Source organism: Octopus bimaculoides, chromosome 16 (assembly GCF_046866305.1).
Source record: "Octopus bimaculoides isolate indiv1 chromosome 16, ASM4686630v1, whole genome shotgun sequence".
Classification (NCBI taxonomy): domain Eukaryota; kingdom Metazoa; phylum Mollusca; class Cephalopoda; order Octopoda; family Octopodidae; genus Octopus; species Octopus bimaculoides.
The window spans coordinates 22,687,394-22,709,391 of record NC_142943.1 but is presented as its reverse complement, the minus strand read 5'-3'; the positions used below and the strand labels follow the sequence as shown (position 1 = coordinate 22,709,391).

Genomic DNA, 21,998 nt, shown 5'->3' with positions numbered 1-21,998 from the left:
TTTATATATTATTTTCTTCATTTCGTACTTTTTTGTACTTTGTAAAAAAACATTTTCATTCTCCTTCTTGATAATTTGCTTCATCGCAATGAAAACCGGTTAGAAAAATTCTTTATTAAATTATGCTTCCAGTTCAGCATTCTGGCTTTTTTTCATTTTCCTATATATATATATATATATATATATATATATATATATATATATATACACACACACTTAAACACTCACAACTATAGATATATGAAGAAAGAATAGTATAAATAAATACATTTACACACACGCCCTCACACATAAACACACACACACACATATATATATATATATACATACACATATACATACATACATATATATAAGAATATATATATATATATATATATATATATATATATATATATATATATATATATATATATATATATATATACACTAATACTCATATATACATATCTACATACGAAATACACACACATATATATACAGAAAAACATATATATGCATATACATATATAAATATATATATAAATATATATACACACATATTTACATATACTTACTAATTTATATAGACAAATCACACACACTCACATATATACTTATACCCATATATATATATACATATATATACACATATACTTAAGTACATACATAAACATACATATACATACATATACATACATATACACAAAAACACTCATATATATATATATATAAATATAAAGAAAGAATAGTATAAAACAAAAACACACTCACACTCACTCACACACACAATATATATAAATATACGTCTATACACACAAATACATATATTTGTACATACATGTAAATACAAATATACACTCAACATACACAAACATATATAAACACATATCTATATATATATAAATGAGAATGTGTGTCTGTCTGTCTGTCTGTCTGTCTGTGTGAATCCCTAAAACTCGAGAACTACGCAACCAATTTCATTCAAATTTTACACATGCCTTACTTAGGGTTCCAGTTGTGTTTTAGTCAAAAAAATTTTTTAACTTCTTGCAGAGTTCGAGCACACGGCAACATAATATCTCTTCCACTATTTAAGTATTACTGAAACAATCACATTTCGATACTGTAATGACAGATACTTTCACAGAGAGAGAAAGAGAGAGAGAGAGAGAGAGAGAGAGAGAGAGAGAGAGAGAGAGAGAGATGTATATGTATACATATACATGTATATGTACACCATTTCGATATTGTAATGACAGATACTTTCAGAGAGAGAAAGAGAGAGAGAGAGAGAGAGAGAGAGAGAGAGAGAGATGTATCTGTATACATATAGATGTATATGTACACGTATATGTATAGATACAGAGAGAGAGATGTATATGTATATATGTACACGTATATGTACACGTATATGTATATATATATATATATATATATATATATATATATATATATATATATATAGATCTAGATCTATATGCATACATGTATATGTATACATATGTGTAGATGTATAGATATATATATAGATGTACATGTAATATGTACACATATATACATATATACATGCATACAGATATCTATACATATATACACCCATCACACACACATACACATGCACACAAACACACACATTAGTCATTTGTTTTCTTATCCAAAACTATGTCAAAAGTACTGAATGGATCTTTATGAAATTTGGAAATTATATTCTTTGCATAACGGCCATAACTCCCATGAAAATTCATATATTTTTGATGTTGATGAAATTTTAACCCGAACATAACAGATAAGTATTATTTGTAATTCAATGGTACAACAGTGTAAGACTACCCTTTCAGATATACTTACATTGTGATTTCTGCAATGTGGTGCATAAATTGTCAAGTAAATGAGACGCATCTTTGCCTCCACTGATTCACTTGCAAAGTGTGGAGTAAAATTATTTCGTTGCAAACCTCCGGCCATTTTGTTCTGTTGTTAATTCTGTAGATGACCTCAAACACAAAGTCTTTCCCAACTTTAAACAAAACTACCAAAATCACAATTGGCTATGTGAAAGAGCAATATTAGCTCCAAAAAATGTAGCTGTTACTAAAATTAATCAACACCTGATGCATTCTCTTCCCGGTAATCTTCAAACTTACAAGTCTGTTGATACAGTTCCAGATACAAATGAAGTGGTGAACTATCCTCCTGAATTTCTCAATTCGTTGGAGCCTCCAGGACTACCTCCCCACATATTATCACTTAAAGTTGGAATGCCTGTTATGCTGCTCCGCAATCTGGAACCACCAAGACTTTGCAATGGAACACGACTCGTGATAAAGAAAATGATGTCACACGTTATCGAGGCTACCATTCTTTCTGGATGTGCAAAAGGGGATGACGTCTTTATTCCAAGAATTCCTCTTACTCCATCAGGAGCAGACATTCCTTTTACATTCAGAAGACTACAATTCCCCCTTCGTGTGACTTTTGTCATGTCCATAAACAAATCTCAGGGTCAAACACTGTCTGTAGCTGGTCTTCTCTTGGAAGAGCCCTGCTTCTCACATGGACAACTGTATGTTGGCTGCTCAAGAGTGGGCAGCAAAAAAAACCTATTTGTATATGCTCCACAAGGGAAAACAAGGAACATTGTTTACAACGAGGTGTTATAATCACAACAGCAAGAAAGTATGTACATGATCACCTTCTTTTACGAAACTTCATTGACTTTCATATATTTATATTGATATACATATATATATACATGTGTTTGTGTGTGTGTGTGTGTGTATATACATCTCTATATATAAAGATGATGCGTAGTCTAGACGTCGTTTTTAGATTTCATTATTCTCTTTAACCCGGGCAACGCCGGGTATTTCTGCTAGTATATATATATATATATATATATACTTAAACCTATATAAATACATACGTAAACATATATACATACACCCATATATATACATACATACTAACACATATAGACTAAAACCCGCACACTCATATATATACATATACTCATACATATACACATACCCATATGTAAAAAAAAACTACATATACACAACCACTCATATATATATACACGGACTTAAACACTCACACATATATATAAAAAAAATTAGGTAAAGTTTTTATATAAATAAAGTAATTTTTCGTTCATCAAAAGAATTAAATAAATTATTATCCTTATGAAATAATATCTCTTTAAATTCATTATTACATAAATTACGAAAATTATTACCTATATGATAGGATTTTGCCTTACAAACTATCTCCCATTTTAAAATATAGTTACTATTATTAGATTTAAGTTCCCAAATATATCTACTGAGGCCAGTAGAATTAATCAAATTTCTATTCTTAAATGAGTGCATATGTTGAGCCACTCTTAATCTAATTTTATTAGAAGTCGATCCTATATAAATCTTATTTAAATTATAAACATTATGTTTATTCACATTCAATAACTTCACTATACATTTACACACTACATCCTTCAAATTACATTTATTATTAAAATTACATTTAGTTTTATCTAAACATGTACAATTTAATTTTTTTTATAAATTGATTATAATTGAGTTTTTACCTGTAATTTTGGATTCTGTCCCTAATATTATATATATATATATATATATATATATATATATATATATATATATATAAATTTAATGTATGGAGTAAAACGCATATGTTAACTGCATACTTTTATTTCCAACAATTTATTTTGTCCGAGTTATTTATTAATTAGGAGAAAATAAATACATATAATAATATATATATATATATATATATATATATATATATATATATATATATATATATATATATATATATGTATGTATGTATGTATGTATGTATGCATGTATGTATGTATTATGTATATATGTGTGTGTGTGTGTGTGTGTGTGTGTGTGTGTGTGTGTGTGTGTGTGTGTGTGTGTGTGTGTGTGTGTGTGTGTGTGTGTGTGTGTGCGTGTGTGTGTATGTGTGTGTGTGTGTATATCAAAAGAAATAGTCTTAGTACCAATACAAACCTTTCTTTATTATCAATGCCTGTTAACGGTTTCTTAGCAGCGCTGCGAAAGGAAAGTCGGCGAAGTGGCTCGAAATAATATATGGCGTTTGGAGCTTGTTCGAGTATCTTGCCAGTTAGGGATGATCCACTTCGCATGTATGCTAGTACTATCACTTTGGTTATGTTCACGCTTTTACCTATAAAAATAAAACGAGTAGAACATGGTGATTATGTAGCATCAGCTTCTATTTAATCATTATAAGTATTGTTACAGCATTCGTGCGCGTGCTTTCGTTAGCTTTACTAATGTCCATAACTGCACGTATATATGTATAAATGTGTGTGCGCGCGCGCGTGCGTGTGTGTGTGTGTGTGTGTGTGTGTAGATAAATATATAGTATACAGATATACGTATACATATATGTATGTACGTTTAAATATGTATACATATATAGTAAAGCCAGTCGCCACATCAGAGTAACTTTGAACGTTACTACTAGTTTAACCCCATGCTGATTCTCCGTCAGCTGGTTATCGGTGCGACACTCTGCACCCTTAACCTCTGCGTCGATAACCAGCTGGCGGAGAATCAGCCTGGGGTTAAACAGCCACTTTGATGTGGTGGCTGGTGTTACTGTTTAGTATACGTTACTACTCTATCTGTTCTTGAGATTTTATAACTAGCTAGTTTGTTTATACGTATATATATATATATATATATATATATATATATATATATATATATATATATATATATATATACGTATATATATATACGTATATATGTGGGAGCGTCTATGTTTATGTGCGTGCACAACTGGTAGAACTAAAAGTATTACTTCAGCAGGAAAAATACCTATAAAATTAGCAAACCATGCCATAACCAAGTCAAAAGTGATCCCTATCTGTGTCTTACAGAGAAACCCTCACAATAAAGATAAAGACAAAAATACCAACATAAACATTTCATTTGTTGTCACTCATAATCCCAGAAAGCATATCATCTTATATCCGGACAAATAGTATCTTCCAATTCTACATCAAACATCAAGTCTCAGAAAAATAATAAAAGAAGCGCAAATTATCAACAGCTGAAATGAATCACTAATTCTTAAAAGACTTTTAACAAAGGCGAAATTCACATCAGAAGAAATAATGTTGTTTACAAACTGTGGAGACCTTCGTTATAAGATGTGTGAAATGATTGGCCAGGAAACAACTTAAAAATTCTGGAATTGAACATTAATGCAAATATTTATATTTATATTTGCAAAACAAAAAAAAATCACATTTATTGCAAATTTTAAATATCTTCTTTCTTCAAAATAAAGTAAGAAAATGACCGACTGCAAAATACAAAAGAAGAAAACTTTAGGAATTCTAAATCCAAATTATAACATGGACACTAAAAACAACTTCCTCAATATTGATTACCCCATAACGTGTGTTTGAAAAGCTATAAATAGCGAAGGCGCTAACACACATTACAATACCTTCCTTCCTTCTGTGTGATTCTTTTATATGATTAATAATTTTCAATTTAAGATATTTTTCAAATATTGTGATTGTATCAAGAATTCTTTGCAATAATTCTGTGTGTGTGCGCGCGTGTGCGTGTGCGTGTGTGTTATTTCTTTACTACCCACAAGGAGCTACACACAGAGGGGACAAACAAGGACAGACAAACGGATTAAATCGATTATATCGACCCCAGTGCGTAACTGGTACTTATTTAATCGACCCCGAAAGGATGAAAGGCAAAGTCGACCTCGGCGGAATTTGAACTCAGAACGTAGCGAGCAGACGAAATACCGCTGAACATTTCGCCCGGCGTGCTAACGTTTCCGTCAGCTCGCCGCTGTGTGTGTGATATAATATAATACTCGATGTGTGTTAATTGCTTACTTGGCCTTTCTCACGAAAGAATACATAGGTAAGCAATGTTACCAAAAATTAAATACCTTGATCCCAAGCAAGAAGCATGCGCGTTGATTTGAGAAAGACGAACCCCCTTGGAAATGTCTTTTAAAAGCTTAATGGTTTTCAATAAGCTGTCCCTATGATGGCGGTCCAATTAGGTGATTATAACTCCTGATGGAATTGTCGTCAAATTTTCAAATAAAACTTTTAAAACAATGATCGTTATACAAAGTGCATGCAGCCAAGTTTAGTCGCGCAAATCTATATGGCTAATAACAACTTCTGATAATCAGTATTGTCTTTTTGTAGTAAAATCAATGAATCGTGTGAAAACAATCCTGTAACATCAAAAGAACGCTTTCAAAATGAGGTTCGAAATACTGTCAAATTACCCTCGTATCGTTGATCATGCTCTGAAACTGAAGCGAATTGAACTCAAAGTGGGTCATATATATTTAGCACATTTTTAGAAAGGCTATTGCATTACAGGATTAGTTTCGTTCTTCTTGGTTCCATAGAATAAAAATTATTAATATTGATTTAATTACCATGTCTCTTAGCCTACAAAAAACTCAATAAAATAAAGGTAACACCTTCGATACTTGTTTGTAACTTCATTTACGTAACCAATGTCTTCGAGAAAGCATTGAGCAAAATACAGTTTCATCACCCTCCTAAAATCAGATAACCTAAAGAAGACATGTCAAACTTCCTGTCCGTGCAGCAATTTCATCCGGCCTGCGGGACCATTTTGATATCAGCATGAAATGGGTCCAAATGGCGGCATCAGCAAATAGAGTACTTTGCTGTCCTCAGCAAAACCCATGCCTTCTTGTTACAACTACACATACGTAGTGTGTGGCTAAAGTAGGCCATTACATTATATTTATCATTGACTGCACTACCTATCTTACTCAGGGTGTCACCAAAAGTAGCAATAATTTAACACACGACTAGAAACAACGCCACTGTAACTATTACACCCTGTCTGTACAAAAAAAAACACACATTAAAGAGGCATGATAACACAGTCACAAAACTTAATTGTAGCTGCAACAAAGCATACTTGGAAACGCCTCCTTCGATTCACTAATCGCGTATTGTGAAGCGCTGATGACGCAAAATCTACGAATCCCACAATGCACCGCAACAGCCGCCTTACCGCACTTTCAGGTGATCATTTTCACGTAACGTCATTCAGTAGTAGTAGCTATCTATATCAATGGTCGATGCTGAAAATAGTCGATGCTGAAAACAGAGCCTTTCAAATCCGGTGGAAGTACGTTTGTTGACATTGATGGCAAAGCCGTTGCCTTATTTGCGGTGCTAATGTTGCTGTACCTAAAGAGTATAATCTCAAACGCCACTACGAAACAAAACATCAGAGCAAGTATAATTACCTCACTGCTGAGCAGAAGTAACGAAAAGTAGACGAGTTGAAGAGGAATCTCACATTACAACAAACTTTTTTAAGTAAAGCAAAATCACAAAGTGAAGCTACTGTTAAAGCAAGTTTTATTGTGGCAGAAGAGTTTGGGAAGAGCTTCGTAATGAAAATGAGTGACGTTTTGTGTCCAGACAAGAAGGAACTGTTTGCTAATGTGAGTATTAGCAAAAATACGGTTGCTGATCAGGTATGTGAGATGGCCACTGGTTTGAAAACACAGGAAACGGTTTTATTGCATACTCTCTTGCTGTAGATGAGACTAATGACACGACTGATATGGCACAACTGGCTATCTTCATAGGTGAAGGAAATTTTAGACATTAAATCGATGCACGGGGCAACAACAGGAAAGGACCTTTTTGAAAAAATATACCAGCGTGTAACCGACATGAAACTGCCTTGGAGCAAATTTGTTGGACTTACAGCAGATGGAGCACCGGCGATGTGCAGTGAAAAAAGTGGACTAGTGGGTAGGATACGTTTAAAGATGCAAGAAGAGAACTGCACTGGTGAGTTGACAGCATATCACTGCATCATACACCAGGAAACGCTGTGCGCTAAAGCCTTAAAAATGGAACATGTAATGAGCACTGTAACGCAAACCGTAAAGGGTTAAATCACCGTTAATTCAGTCTTTCCTGCGGGAAATGCATTCAGAGTTCGGTGACGTGCCTTATCATACGGAAGAGCAGTGGCTCAGTCGGAGAAAAGTCCTCAATATAGTTTTTGAGCTGGTTGAGGAAATATGTCAGTTCATGGACAGTAAAGGAAAAGAATCCAAAGTTCTACAGGATGAAAAGCGGAAATGCGAATTGGTGTTTCTGATGGACATAACTGCGCATCTCGGTGTTTTAAACATCCACTCCAGGGACGGGATCGCATGATCTGTGATATGTATGACGCAGAGAAGGCATTTCAATTGAAGCTGCGCTTATGAGAGACACAAATACACCAATTGAACTTGTCTCTCTTTCCCTGTTGCCAAGTAATGTTGAGCCAAGTCAGCGCTACGTTGTTCCCAAAGTAACACTTTGCTGATAAATTGAGTGCAGTCCGCACTGAATTCACACGGTGCTATAGTGACTTGCGTCATACCTGAAGCAATGCCCCAGCTCCGTTTGCATGCAGCGCGAACGCTGTCTTTCTTTGGAAGCATATATCTGTGCGAGCAGCTTTTCTGTGATGAAGATGAATAAAACGTCACATAGGAGTCTTCTCACAGATGAACACCTGCAATCCATCCTGAGAGTCTCAACAACACAGAACCTTGCTCCAAACATCAACGAACTCGTTGCCAAGAAAAGAAAATCGCATAAAGAAAATTAAAAGTTTTGATTTATTATTTTAATTTTCACTAAAATGTACATTTTTTATTTATATTTTCTTTTCTTTATTTTGCAACATGTTCTTATTTTAATTTTTTATAATTTTGACAGGAGATATTTTTATGCAGAGCAAAATATTTTAAGTAATTTAAGTTAAATTTAATTTATTTTTGGAATAAAATTATATACCATCTGTTACAATACATGTTTATGTTCAAAAAGTTTTAGTCTGTTCAATAAATGTTTATTCTGTTCGGCCCGCGAGTTTTGGTCACCTGTGCAATTTAGTTTGATACCCCTTGACATAAAGCTAAATAAGAAATAAAGATTTTTTTTCTGAAATCGTGCGATTTTTTATTAAAAGATATTTTACCAGCTTTGCTTCTAGAGACGACGCTTAAATTATATTTTGTTGTTGTTGTTGTTGTTGTTCTTGTTGTTGTAACACTTTTCGACCTGGCTGCAGTCGAACTTACTAATATCTGCGGTTTTATCCATTCTGTCTTCCTATCTGTCGCTCCATCTGGATATTCAGTTTGTCTCCGAAAATGGGAAAGATTTAAACCTACAATATATAAGATGTATGCATTTAAAGATTTCAATTCAACCCACCGTGTTTATCAGGATACTGCAGAGATATACAGTCTAGTTATCAGTAAATTTTGAAGAAATCCAAGCATTAGCAATGTCTACTACACTTGTATTTAGAGTCAATAGTTAGAGCTTAAGTTCAGCTGGACGCTTTTGCATTTGATATGTGCTTTTTGCAGCACTGACGGCATCTTAGGCTCATTGTCCTTAAGAGACAAATGCTTTGGGAGTGAATTTGATGGACACAAATTGTGTGGAAGTCTTTCCTGTGTGTGTGTGTGTGTGTGTGTGTGTGTGTGTGTGTGTGTGTGTGTGTGTGTGTGCGTGTGTGTGTGTGTGCGTGCGTGCGTGTGTGTGTGTGCGTGCGTGCGTGCGTGCGTGCGTGTGCGTGCGTGCGTGCGTGCGTGCGTGCGCGCGTGCGTGAGGTTGTATGTCAGTGTGTTGACGTCTTTGTGTATCTCTTGCCACTGCTTGTTTTGTTTACGTATCTGTAATCTAGCAGTTCAGCAAATAAGAGGCCTATGGAATAAATACCAGACTTAAAACAAGTAGTGCGGTTGATTTGTTTGACTAAAGCCTGCAAAAATGAATGCCCCAGCAAAGTAAAAAATATGTGTATGCATATATATATATATATATATATATATATATATATATATATATATATATATATACATATATATATATATATATATATATATATATATATATATATATGCCTATATTGATATATTATTTATATTATTACATGATCGAACGCCACGCATCCTTTTCCAAGTAAGTTTTATCTTAATAATTACAATGCGCACGCTACTGCTATTTCTTCCCTATCTGTCTCTCTCCCTCTCTTGTTCTTCTTCCTTTCTATTTTCCTCTCCCACCCTTTCCCTGTTCTTCTCTCACTCTTCCTCCTTGACCCTCTTGTCGCTGACACCTGACGAAAAGGGATCTCTCTTTCTGTTCACTGCCTTCCTATAGAAAAGACGTGTTGTTTCTGTCTCTTCTCTCATGCATATCTATCTAGCGTTCAAAATAATAATTTTTCTATCATCTTGGCTTAACAGCCCTCACTGTTTGTTTTTTACTGTCTTGTTCTCACTGTCTTGTTCTTATTGTTTTTTCTGTCTTGTTTTCACTGTCCTGTTCTTGTTAACACTTTCACCCTCCGCAAAAGATTCCAAATTTTATTTAATTTGCTTTGCGGGAAGGACTGTTCCAACGAAGTTGCGTATTGTCCTTCCCTTCGAAAACGCGGAGTAGATGGAACAGGGACAACTGACCAAGGGATATACTCTTTATGTTGCATGTCTCGTTTCTCTGTTTGTTTTGTTTTTTTTTCGTTGTTCGAAAAAGTTCGTTTTCTGTTTTCGTTTTTATGTTTTCGTTTCTCATTGTGTTTAACGTTTTTCTTGATGTCCTGTATCCATGTATGCATGTATGCATACATATAGATGTAGGTATGTACATATATGTATGGATATATACATATATTTATATATTATTTATATTATTATATACATGTGTGTGTGTGTGTATGTTGTTGTATTTCGGGACGGTCATTTTTTTTTGCCATATAAACACATGCACTATCAATTTGTTCTTCACTCGTTTATCACTGTTTTTTGTTTTTTTTTAAATTTTAACTCATGTCCATTGTCCGGAAATCTTTCGTTACACATCTGTGATCTCTTCAGCGACATTTTTCATTTTCGTGTGTGCTCTTGCTCTGCTTACTCCATTCTGCGCTTCTAAGATGCGTTTGCGTCCGTGTGTGTGTGTGTGTGTGTGTGTGTGTGTGTGTGTGTGTGTGTGTGTGTGTGTGTGCTTATGTGTATGTTTGTGTGTGTGTGGGTTCGCTTCGTATGTTGTTTGTATCTGTAAAAATTAACACTTCCTTCTCCAAGCCTAGATTCGAAACCGAATCTAAAAATTCTCGGTCGCCCAAATCACCACAATCAACAGGCGCGAAAACAGGTTTTCTTTGTCCTGTCAAAAAGTGATTGATCATTTCCCTTTAACCTTCGACCTAAAGCCATGTCAGCGAAGTTCAAATGGACGGGAGCTGACCTATTTAGGTACAAACTCTGCTGCAGTATGTCTGTCCTTCTAGCTGCCACAATTCTTATAAATTCAATGGTCAACAAGACAGAGATAGGAGAAGGCCCTGGCAACCAAACGAGGAAGCTCTACGACACAACAGGTTTTGGCGACAGCAAAGACCAGAACAATGTTCGAAGTTCCACGGTAGACTACTGTATCAGATGACTACGTACACACACACACGCGCGAACATATATTCAATTGTGACATATCATTTCCACAGATGTACCCTGTTTTTATTTCTAGCAACTCGTAGTAGTTGTCAACATTTTGCATGTAGTGAAGAATTATGTGTACCAACGACAAATTAAGTCCTGTGAATAAATTATATTTAATTATGAATCGATTCACTCATTTGTTTACTTGAACGGCATACACATTCTTTTTGCATCTGTTTACCATGATACACATTTAATCACTACATGTCCATGCCCTTTATATAGATTTGTTTATTTATTTATATGTTTCCTCTATCTCTATGTCTTATTTTTATCACATGTATATGACAAATATATTTATTTATTTATCAATTTATATATTTATTCATTATTCTTATTTATCTACCTCTATTTCTTATATGTATCACATGTAAGTGCATTGTAAGTCTATTGTGTGTGTATTACTCTGTATGTATCTGTGTATTATTTACGGTTTTTTCTCTCCTCTTCCCATCTGTCTTTAGTCATGTGGTGTGGTGGGGGGTGTTACTGTGCCATTTGTGTTTTCTTTTGAGGCTTGGTCTGTCTACTGCTATGTGTGTAGCCTCTGTGATCTGTCTAAGTGTCGTGCCAGTTCTATGGGTTGATAATACTTTAACCTCTATGCTATTAATCGAGCGTCCATATTCTGCCTAAGCATGTTGGTAAAGCACTAACGAGATTTTCTCTTCTTTGAGCTCTCGCCAATGTACACCTATATACTCTCCTATTCTGCGTGCAGTCTCTCCAATGTAAGTAGTTATATTTCTGCACCGTCCTTCAGTACATCGTAAGCTATACACTACATTCCTAACCTCACAGCTAACCCGTGGGTTCATCCTACATACAACACAATTGTACTCCGTACACGGAGACTTATCACAGGGATAGGTACTACAGATCAAGGATTTTATAGGGGCACCAGACCTCTCTACTACCTTAATGTTTTTCTAAAGAAGCATACCTTTTTATGATGTGCAAATATTCCGAGGTGTGACTGAATGTAATTCAACTGTAGGCAAGAAACTGTGTTCCTCGCATGCCCAGGTGGTTTTTACTTTTAATTACTTTTGTTTTATTACCTGAGTGTAATCTGTGTGCATGCAGCATTGATGCGACATACACAAATTTGTGTGCATTTTATTTTGTTTGATGAGAAGAGAAGATAAAGTGATAGAGATAAGAGAAGTGCAAAAGGAGACAAAGAAAAATTAAGAGCGAACAGAAATGATGTGGATTACAAATAAAATAGCTTACTTGTGCTTAGATATAGCAACAAGGATATTCCCAAACCAGTGGCAATCAAAGAAAATTTTTTGAAAGTACTTTGACTGAAAATATTTTTCGTGAAACCCTTCATTGCACCTAGAATATAGAAAATCATCAAAACAACATTTAAATTGGTTTCTTAATAATTAAAAAATGATTGAGAAATAAAGAATTAGATAATCAAGCATGAAACTTTAATTTTGACTGTAAAGACAAAGCAAAATGACGAGTAGATTTTAATCAAAATCTAAAAATAATTTTTTTCAAATGGTATTGATAAAATATATGTGCAATATTCTCGTATTCTCTATGTGGTAATATCAACATGTGTGTTGGTGTGTACGGAGCTGAGTATACAGTAAACGGGCATATGAGAAATAACACCAGCATCCAAGTATTATATCTTTAGAGCTATTGAAACGTCTTCTTTTTCGTTGCTTGACTGAGTAACTTGGATTAACATTGATGGAGACCATCGTCAATCTGTTTAACTTAATATATAACTAAGGTGGCATAATCTTACGAGCATTTGACAAAAAGCATCGCAGTAATTGTTCTGATTGTTTTGCGCTCTAATTGTCTGCACCATAATTTATATAGTATGTACTGGAGGGTGACTACTCAGCAACAATGGTGTGATCTAGCAGTTAGCTTCCAACTCAAAAAGATGAAAGACAGGTGGAAACCAGAAGTGTGAGTTTAGTTAGTGATATTCTAGTACCTGGTACGGTCAAATATGTTGTTGAAGAAGAGGATTGTTAATATCACCTATGAAGTGTTAGAAATGACAGTTGTCAGGATCAGAGATGTTGCTCTTCCCAAGAATGTAGCATGTTCCCAATGATTGGAATAGATTGAAGAGTTTGGTGAAGGAAGGGCTAGCGCTGAAGTACAACGTTAGGTGAGTAACGGACGGAGTATTTTCATGACCGGTGGTGTTATTGGTCTGATGTTATCAAAGATGTTTCCGTTATCTCTGATAAAATATATCCACGATTATATAAAACTATGATAAAACGCATTACATTTATTATTCAATTACATACAAAGAACGCACTCACCCAATGTTCGTTATGAATAAGCAAAAGTCATGTCCGCCATATATATATCAATGGCATTTTACTACGACAGTCACACAAGACAACAACAATGAAACAATGAACTCAGACGAACCACCGTGACACACGGAACGTCAAACGAATGACATATCCAACAGTCCATATAACACCTCCCCACTGAAATTGATGCTACACAAGAAGTATCAACAGCCAAGTCTCTCTTGGGTTTTACGGGTTCTCTTGGATCGTCTTGGGTTGTCTGGTCCATACTCTGGAACGGGTAACATGGTCTTTGGTCTGGTTTGTCTTTGAGTTAGTGACACAGTTTCCGAGATCTCCATCGGGTGATCTGTTGCAAATTCAAATACAGTGTTTTCTGCATCACCAGGTTCATTGTCTTCCTCAGTTGTGTACCGCGGTCGCAGCTGTTCCCAGTGTCGTCTCCACATTGGGCCATGAGGTATGACCTTGACGTTAAAGCAGCGAGTACCCAATGACTTCTTAATGATTGCTGGTACCCATCGAGGATCTTTGTCTCGGCGAGGTCCATAGTATAGTGCATACACAGGATCTCCGGCCTTGTACTGCTTGGTAACTTTAGCGACATCAGCCGAGCTTGGAGTCACCTGAGACTTGTATGCTTCCTTAGACTGTTTGCCTTGAGCAATGTGTGCTGGCGATGGCAGCAGAGAATCAATCCTTGTTCGTATCTGCCGGTGATTCAAAAGTTCACTCGGAGAGAATCCACAGGATGACGGTGTTCACTTGAAGTGCTCGTGTCGGTGGAAGAGAAGACTTCCTCAGAGCTTGTTTAAAGGTCTGCACCAAACGTTCCGCTTCTCCGTTGGTAGCTGGGTGGAAAGGTGCACCTGTCAGGTGTGTGATCCCGCGTTCTTTGCACCAGCTCTGGAACTCCTCAGACGTAAAAGTTGGTGCATTATCGGTGACCAGTGTGTGAGGAAATCCGAAGTGCGCAAAGTCTTCCTCAAGCAGATTTAAAGTGGCTTTGGAAGACGTGGAGGAAGTAGGATGAATGCATGGGTACTTGGAATAAGCATCTGTGATCACCAGCCAATCTCTACCCATAAAATTTATTGCGTGGTCTAGGTGTAAGCGACTCTACGGCTTTTCTGGTAACATCCATGGGTGAACTGGAGGCTTGGATGGCTGCCTTTGATGTTCGTTACACGAATCACATCGTCGACTGGCTATCTCTATAGCAGCATCGATACTAGGCCAATAAACAGCAGTTCTTGCTAGTTGTTTCATGCGTTCCATGCCAAAATGTCCAAGATGCAGAAGATTGAGGATCTTTGGCTGCAAGCTATGTGGAATCACAACTCTAGATCCATGTATAAGGCATCCATGGCAGATACTAAGTGAGTTTGATAACTTCCGGAACTTGTTGACTTCGTCATTGATCTCCATGTTCTTTGGTGGCCAGCCTTCACGGACGTAGCGCATCACTGTAGATATCACTGGATCTTTCCCTGACTCTTGACGGAGGAGATTAGCATCCACAGGTTGGACTTGAATACTAAGAGCTTTGATGGCACACACCATGTCTATGTCTTCACCATTTTCCTTTCTGTCAAAGTCGTTATCATCACCGAATGGCAAGCGACTGAGGGCATCAGCATTGCCATGATCTGCTGATTTCCGATATTCAATGGTGTAGTCAAACTGGTTCAGCCACAAGGCCCACCGTGCTAGTCTGTTAGCAGCGAGAAGTGGCGTCCCTTTCCTCGGACTGAATAGTGATGTCAGTGGCTTGTGGTCAGTCACGAGTATGAATTTACGACCGTACAAATATTGGTAAAACTTCTGTAAGCCAAATATGATAGCTAGGGCTTCCTTTTGAATTTGACTGTAGTTACGCTGTGCAGAAGTAAGAGTCTTGGACATATTGGATATTGGGCGCTCGCTTCCATCAGGATAGCGGTGAAACAGCACTGCTCCAATACCAACGTTTGATGCGTCGCAAGCCAGTCCCAAAGTTTTGTTGGATCGAAGTGTATCAGAACTTGACTTGATGAAAGTACATTTTTCAAGTGATCAAAAACTGACTGTTCCTCATCTCCCCACTTCCAAATAGTTGACTTTTTCGTAAGGCAATAGAGTGGCTCTGCTATACTGGCTAGGTTTGGGATAAACTTTCCATAAAACTGAACTGAACCTAGGAAAGATTTCAAGCTTGATTCGTTCGTTGGACGTGGCATCTTTAAGACTGCTTCGACTTTGGATCCCTTCGTGATCCCTTCAGTCGACAAAATGTGTCCAAGGTATTCTACACTGGGTAGTGCAAACTGGCACTTTTCACGGCGACATCTGAGTCCATTGTCGCTTAGACGTGTGAGCAGACACTTTAGGTTGTTCAGGTGACTGTTTGCATCTTTCCCACTGACGAGCATGTCATCCTGGAAGACGGCCACTCCAGATAGATCATGGGTCAGGTTTTCCATGATCTCCTGAAAGCAACCAGGTGCTGACTTGATTCCGAAAGGGAGTCGTTGTTGCAGGAGTACTCCACGGTGAGTGCTGAGTGCGAGTCTGCGTTGACTTTCTGGGGCCAGCTTGATCTGATTATAGGCATCAGCAAGGTCTATCTTTGTATATCCGAATCCACCTCCGAGTTTCTGCATCAGTTCAGCAGGGAGTGGCATTGGATGACGGTGATCAGCAAGTTGGTCATTAATTCCCACAGAGTAGTCACCACAAATTCGTAGTTTGGGCTTCAGGTTGCTTGAAGCGTGTGCTTTACGAATCGGTACCACTGGCTTTCCGTATTCATTGAACTGAACAGGCTTCCAGATTCCCTTGGCGATGCCTTCTTCGTAACCTTTGGCCAGGTCATCACGAAGAGCAAACGAGACCGGACGTGCCTTGTGAAAGACTGGTGTTGCGTCCGATTTGAACTTCACTTCCAGTTCAAAGTTCTTGAGACATCCCAATTCTTGCTTGAAAAGATCTGGAAATTCATCACACATGTTGTGACAATCTTGCTGCAGGGAAACATAGGGCTCACTTGAAGTCTTTGGATACATCACTTCAGCCCCTTCCCTCTTGGCTTGGCTGTCTATGCTTTTCAAACCTAGAGCAGTGTCCACGGAAATTCCCAGAGTCTGGATAGCATTCCGACCCAGCAAATTAAGATCAGAGATCTTGGTGACTATGTAAGGTATAAGATCCTGCTTACCAGTTGTTGGATCCTTGGTTTGGCCCATGAAAGTTCCTAGAACAGGCAGGTTGTGCTTGCTGGCAGATTCATAGCGATGCTTGACATCTTGCAGCTTTGGTCTTCCAAGTTGTTTCCAGACTGACAAGGAAACAAAATTGCCTGTAGTAGCAGTGTCCAATTCCATTGTGAACAGTCTGTTCTGGATTGTTACTGGCACAATTAAACTATGAGTGTCTCGGGAAACTTCACCTTGGATCGCCTTGACTATCTCAACTTTTGTGATTCTTTTCACGGGAGTTTGTGAGTGACCATTGCGTTGCTGATGTTGTTTTTTCCTACACACCGCTTGCAAATGTCCCTTTTTGTCACAAAAATGACATTTGGATTCCCTGAAAGGACAGTCTGTTGCTTTGTGGGCCTTTCCACATCGGTAGCATTTCTCCTGGTTTGTGGAATAAGACTGCTGATGTTTCTTTTGAGGACTCTTATTCTTGTTCTGCTGGACCTTGTAAACTTGCTTGGTTTTGGAACCATATACAGTTTCTTTTGCAACCTTTGCTGCGTCTTCAGTCTCAATGGCAACTTGGACAGCACGGGCAAAATCTAGTTCTGAGTCTTTTATCTTAAAAAGCGCCTTCAGAACCGCTTCATTATTGACTGAACATATGAATCTCTGTCTCAGAGCTTCATCCTGTGGGTTGGTGATCGCTGGAAAATCACAGGTAGCTGCCAGCTCCTGGAGAGTTTCGCCTGGCTTCCGCTGCATATCACTCCAAAACTTGAAACGCTCTCTCACAATGAAAAGTTTTGGGTCGAACTGTTCCTTCATGAAGTCAACGATTTCGTCCATTATCAAGTTGTTGATATCTTTAGGCGGATTTTGTTGGGTAGCCAGATTAGCAAGTTGTTTGTAAACAGTAGCAGTCTGATTGGTCAGGAACACTTGTGCCATGCGTTTTTCAGGTACAGCATTAGCAGCCACAAACGTACGGAATCTTGACCAGTAATCAGACCATAGTTCTGTCGTAGAATCAAATGCTGCAAATGGTGGAATCGACACTGTTGTTGAAGCAGCTGAAAAATAGCCACTAGAATCGCCTTCAACTTGTCGAGCACCAAACAGTTTTAACAGAGCGTCCATATCTCTCTGATGTTGTTGCATTTGCTTGTCCATTTGTTCCCTAAACAATTTAATAAGTTCTACTGTCTGTTTTTCAGCCATTGTTATTACGATGAATAATTTTACGGTAAAGTAAGCATGTATCCTATCGGCCCTATCGATCCTATCGGCGACGCCAATAGGTACACTAAAGTATCCTTTGAAACAGTTAGGAGTTGTGACAGTGAATAAAAATCTTTCAGTTGACATAGAAGTTTCTCCATGTGTTAAAAGCCGTATTTTTTGTCAGTACTGATGTAGCCCACTGTTATAGGAAGCACTTGAAGAATATGAGGTTATGAGCTTCGGTTACTTTAGGAAAATTGTTTCAGTCATCTACTGAACTGATTCAGATGAGTCAGGAATGGATCACAATTGCATTGGTAATGTTAAAATAGTGGAACTCCGACCAGTTAGCTAACATGATATGCTATAGAAAGTTTGGAATGCAATACTAGAAGTATGTGAATGCATGGTAAGTAACTTTAAGTAGTGGATAGGCCAGCCAATAGAAGCAGAGACGATGGTAGTTTGATAAATGTTGAGTTTAGGTGTTTAGCATGCCTGTGTATCAGTACGTAATACTAGAAATATCTAGTAAGATATCCAGTTTGGCAAATTTAAATAGCTGCAGCAAATAGTTATAAAAACTCAAGATATATACAAATGTTTCGCAAGAGTACTAGAAAATATATCAAATAACCAGATGATTTCTCTTTTGCAATCACTGACATTAAGGAGATGGAAATTAATACATAATTTGATTCTAAATTTCATCAGCGAAAATTGATCGGGAAGACATTGCGATCATCTGCATAATCGACAAATTAAAATCTAAGCTTCAAACTAAAACTATACAGTAAACGATAACAAACGATAAGACAGCATGCAAAGGTGAAACCCAAAGAAAGAGAGAAAGCTTTTTCACATGACAGCTGGTTGCGATCTTCCTACATAAAAAGTAATTATTAGATAAAATCCATATATTTATAAAGGAAATGTAAGTTGATTGATGCTTATTTTATCGACAGGATAACAAGTAGGGTATAAATTTAAATTGTCTTGATCAAAGGTCGGCAACCTACGGTCCGTGAAGGGATTTTGACCGGCCTGTGAGAACTGATGCCCAATGAGTTGTTTATTTAAAATTTAAATTTATTGTAATATGAGAGACGAGACTGTTGAATACAATAAAAGGCCTGTTGTTACATTCTTCCACAAATCTTCTGATTCCCTTTACCTAATATCCACCACCAACCGGATGTGAATGCTTTGACAGCAAAAACACAATTAAAAATTCTTTGCATACGTAGGGCTCCGCACATCATTTCCGCTCACACAGCACAAAAATAATAACAATAATAACAATACGATTCCGAAACATTTCTACCCAATCACCACCACTCCCGCGTAAAAAAATAAAACAAAAAATTGAGAGCCGACTTGAGCCTGCCGACGCCGACGGACATAAAAAGACTTCAACTTTTACTGATTTATTTCATTATTGTATTTTTTCAAATAATTCATTTGTCATCGTTTAAAATCTCATGTTTCTTCTTGTTCTCCTTACCACCATACGCTTACCTATTTCCGCCTTTATCATCATGATCATTATCATTATCGCCCACATTATACAAGTTATTCGCCATAACCAAACGAGGCTTTCGAATACGATAAAAGATCTGCCATTAAAAAAAGTAGAATTATTCGGATGCAAAATTTTAAGTTTGAATTTTAATTTTATTCGTAAGAAAATATTTCGATGACCATGAATGCAAAACGAAGAAAAGTAGATGCTGAATGCCGAATTTTCCAAGAAACTTGAACATTAGATTCGTTCTTCATTGAGCGCAGTGGAAACCCAATTTGTCTCGTGTTTCTATAAAGCATTGCTGTGAATAAGGTAACAAATATTAGGCGACATTATGAGATGCACCATTGTGAAAATTTTAGGACATTTACTGGACAAGCAAGGAAAGATGAAGTTGAGTAGTTGAAGTCTAGTTTTGGAAAACAAACGTCATTTTTTTAAAAACAGAAAAGGCGAAAATGTGGCAAATACAATTGCCAGCTATGAGGTCTCAAAACGCATCGCTGAAAAGATGAGACCTTTTATTGGCAGTGTTAGATATTGTTTCTCCAGAAATTTTTTTTTTATTTGAAACTATCAGCCTGACTCCAAGAACGGTCACATGGTGGGTTGAAGAACTGTCAGCAGTTGTTAAAAATCAATTAATCAACGCCTGAATTGAATTACAATATTTTTCAATTGCAATCGATGAGAGTACAGACGTAAGTGACACTGCACAACTTGTCATAGTGCGAGGAGTGACTTCAACTTTTCAAATCTTTGAAGAATTTATTCACCTAATTCCTATGAAGGAAACCATAACCGGAGCAGACATCTTTAAAGCTTTGTAGAAACTGATATCAGAAATGAAGTTTGATTTTTTGAAGCTAATTGACACCACAACTGATAGTGCCCCAATAATAGTAGGACAAAAAAGGCTTTGTTGCACTACTGCAAAAACATGTAGAAAGCCTTGGAATAACACACAAACTTGTTAAAATTCATTGCATTATCCATCAAGAGATATTGTGTGCCAAGTCTTTGAAATTTAAGAATGCTATGGATATTGTTGTAAAGGCCATGAATCTGATTTTATCTCGTGGATTAAATCATCGTCAATTTAAACAGATTTTGCTAGATACTGAGGCAGAATATGGTGACCTTGCTTATTTCATTGATTGAATTCTATGCAAAATATATTTTCCCAGGTGAGAACTTAGTGAACCATTTGGAAGCACTTATCAATGTGAGCAGTTATTTTCCAAATTGAAGCAAACTGAGAACAATTTGAGATCAAGGTTAACTGATAATCACCTTCATAATATCTTGTTCCTTGCATCAGCAAGTTTGAAGTCTAATATTGAGAAGCTTTCAAGGAACAAAAAACATCAAGTTTCCCATTAAATTTTTGGCTACTATGTATTTTAAAGATTTTTTTTAAAACAAATGATTCCCACGATGTCTTAAATTGAATAAATAATGTTTTTCCATTCCTACATTCATTTGTGGTTAATACAAATTATTTTTAAGTATAGTCAACACTCATGATTAAATTTTAGCTTGTGTAATTTTCCATAATTATTCTTTTATGGCCTTCGTCCGGCCCGCTATCCGTTATTAATACTCGATCCGGCCTGTGGAGGCAAAGAAGTTGCCGACCCCTGATATTGTGACAAGGCTGGTTTGCAGGCGTTTTGATAAATGCATGTTTGGATAAATAAATGATATTAGTCAATAATGAATACCGAAACTCTGGAATTGATTAACAGATGACTGTTGGGGCGGTGGTAGAGTAACTGAGCTCCAGTTAAGCATATGGGTGGAGGGGCATTGTTGAATATATAAATAAAAATATGAAAAAGTATACAAGAAATAATAATATAGAGATAAAAATAATGAAACAAAAAATGGGTAATTTAAAATATTTGAAAATAACTCTAGAACAGTGTCTGCCAATCGTTTTTACTTTGCGACACACTACGATACACCAAATAAAAATCCCAGCAAAATTGAATATTCTTTATTAGTATGAATAAAAATAAATAAATTCTTATAGTAACAATAAAATAACATTGTTTTATGGATATATATATATGATACAATAATGATATTTTTAGTGAGAAGGATGCAATTGATTTTGAGAAGGAATTTTGTCAAAACGCGGCTCTAGATTAGATAAACAAATACCTA

At 36.5% G+C, this 21,998-nt stretch overlaps 1 protein-coding gene across 1 annotated transcript in view; it reads right to left on the bottom strand.

Annotated features, from left to right (window-relative positions):
- The window catches only part of LOC106880558 (carbohydrate sulfotransferase 1), a 56,273-nt gene that overhangs the window by 30,329 nt on the left and 3,946 nt on the right, over positions 1-21,998 (bottom strand). Inside the window, exons 2-4 of the mRNA XM_089364265.1 lie at positions 12,832-12,939; positions 9,060-9,251; positions 4,014-4,191 (exon numbers count right to left, since the gene is read on the bottom strand). Of these exons, the coding sequence (XP_089220391.1) occupies positions 4,014-4,191; positions 9,060-9,251; positions 12,832-12,934 (473 nt within the window). The 5' untranslated portion in view covers positions 12,935-12,939. The remainder of the gene's footprint in view (positions 1-4,013; positions 4,192-9,059; positions 9,252-12,831; positions 12,940-21,998) is intronic.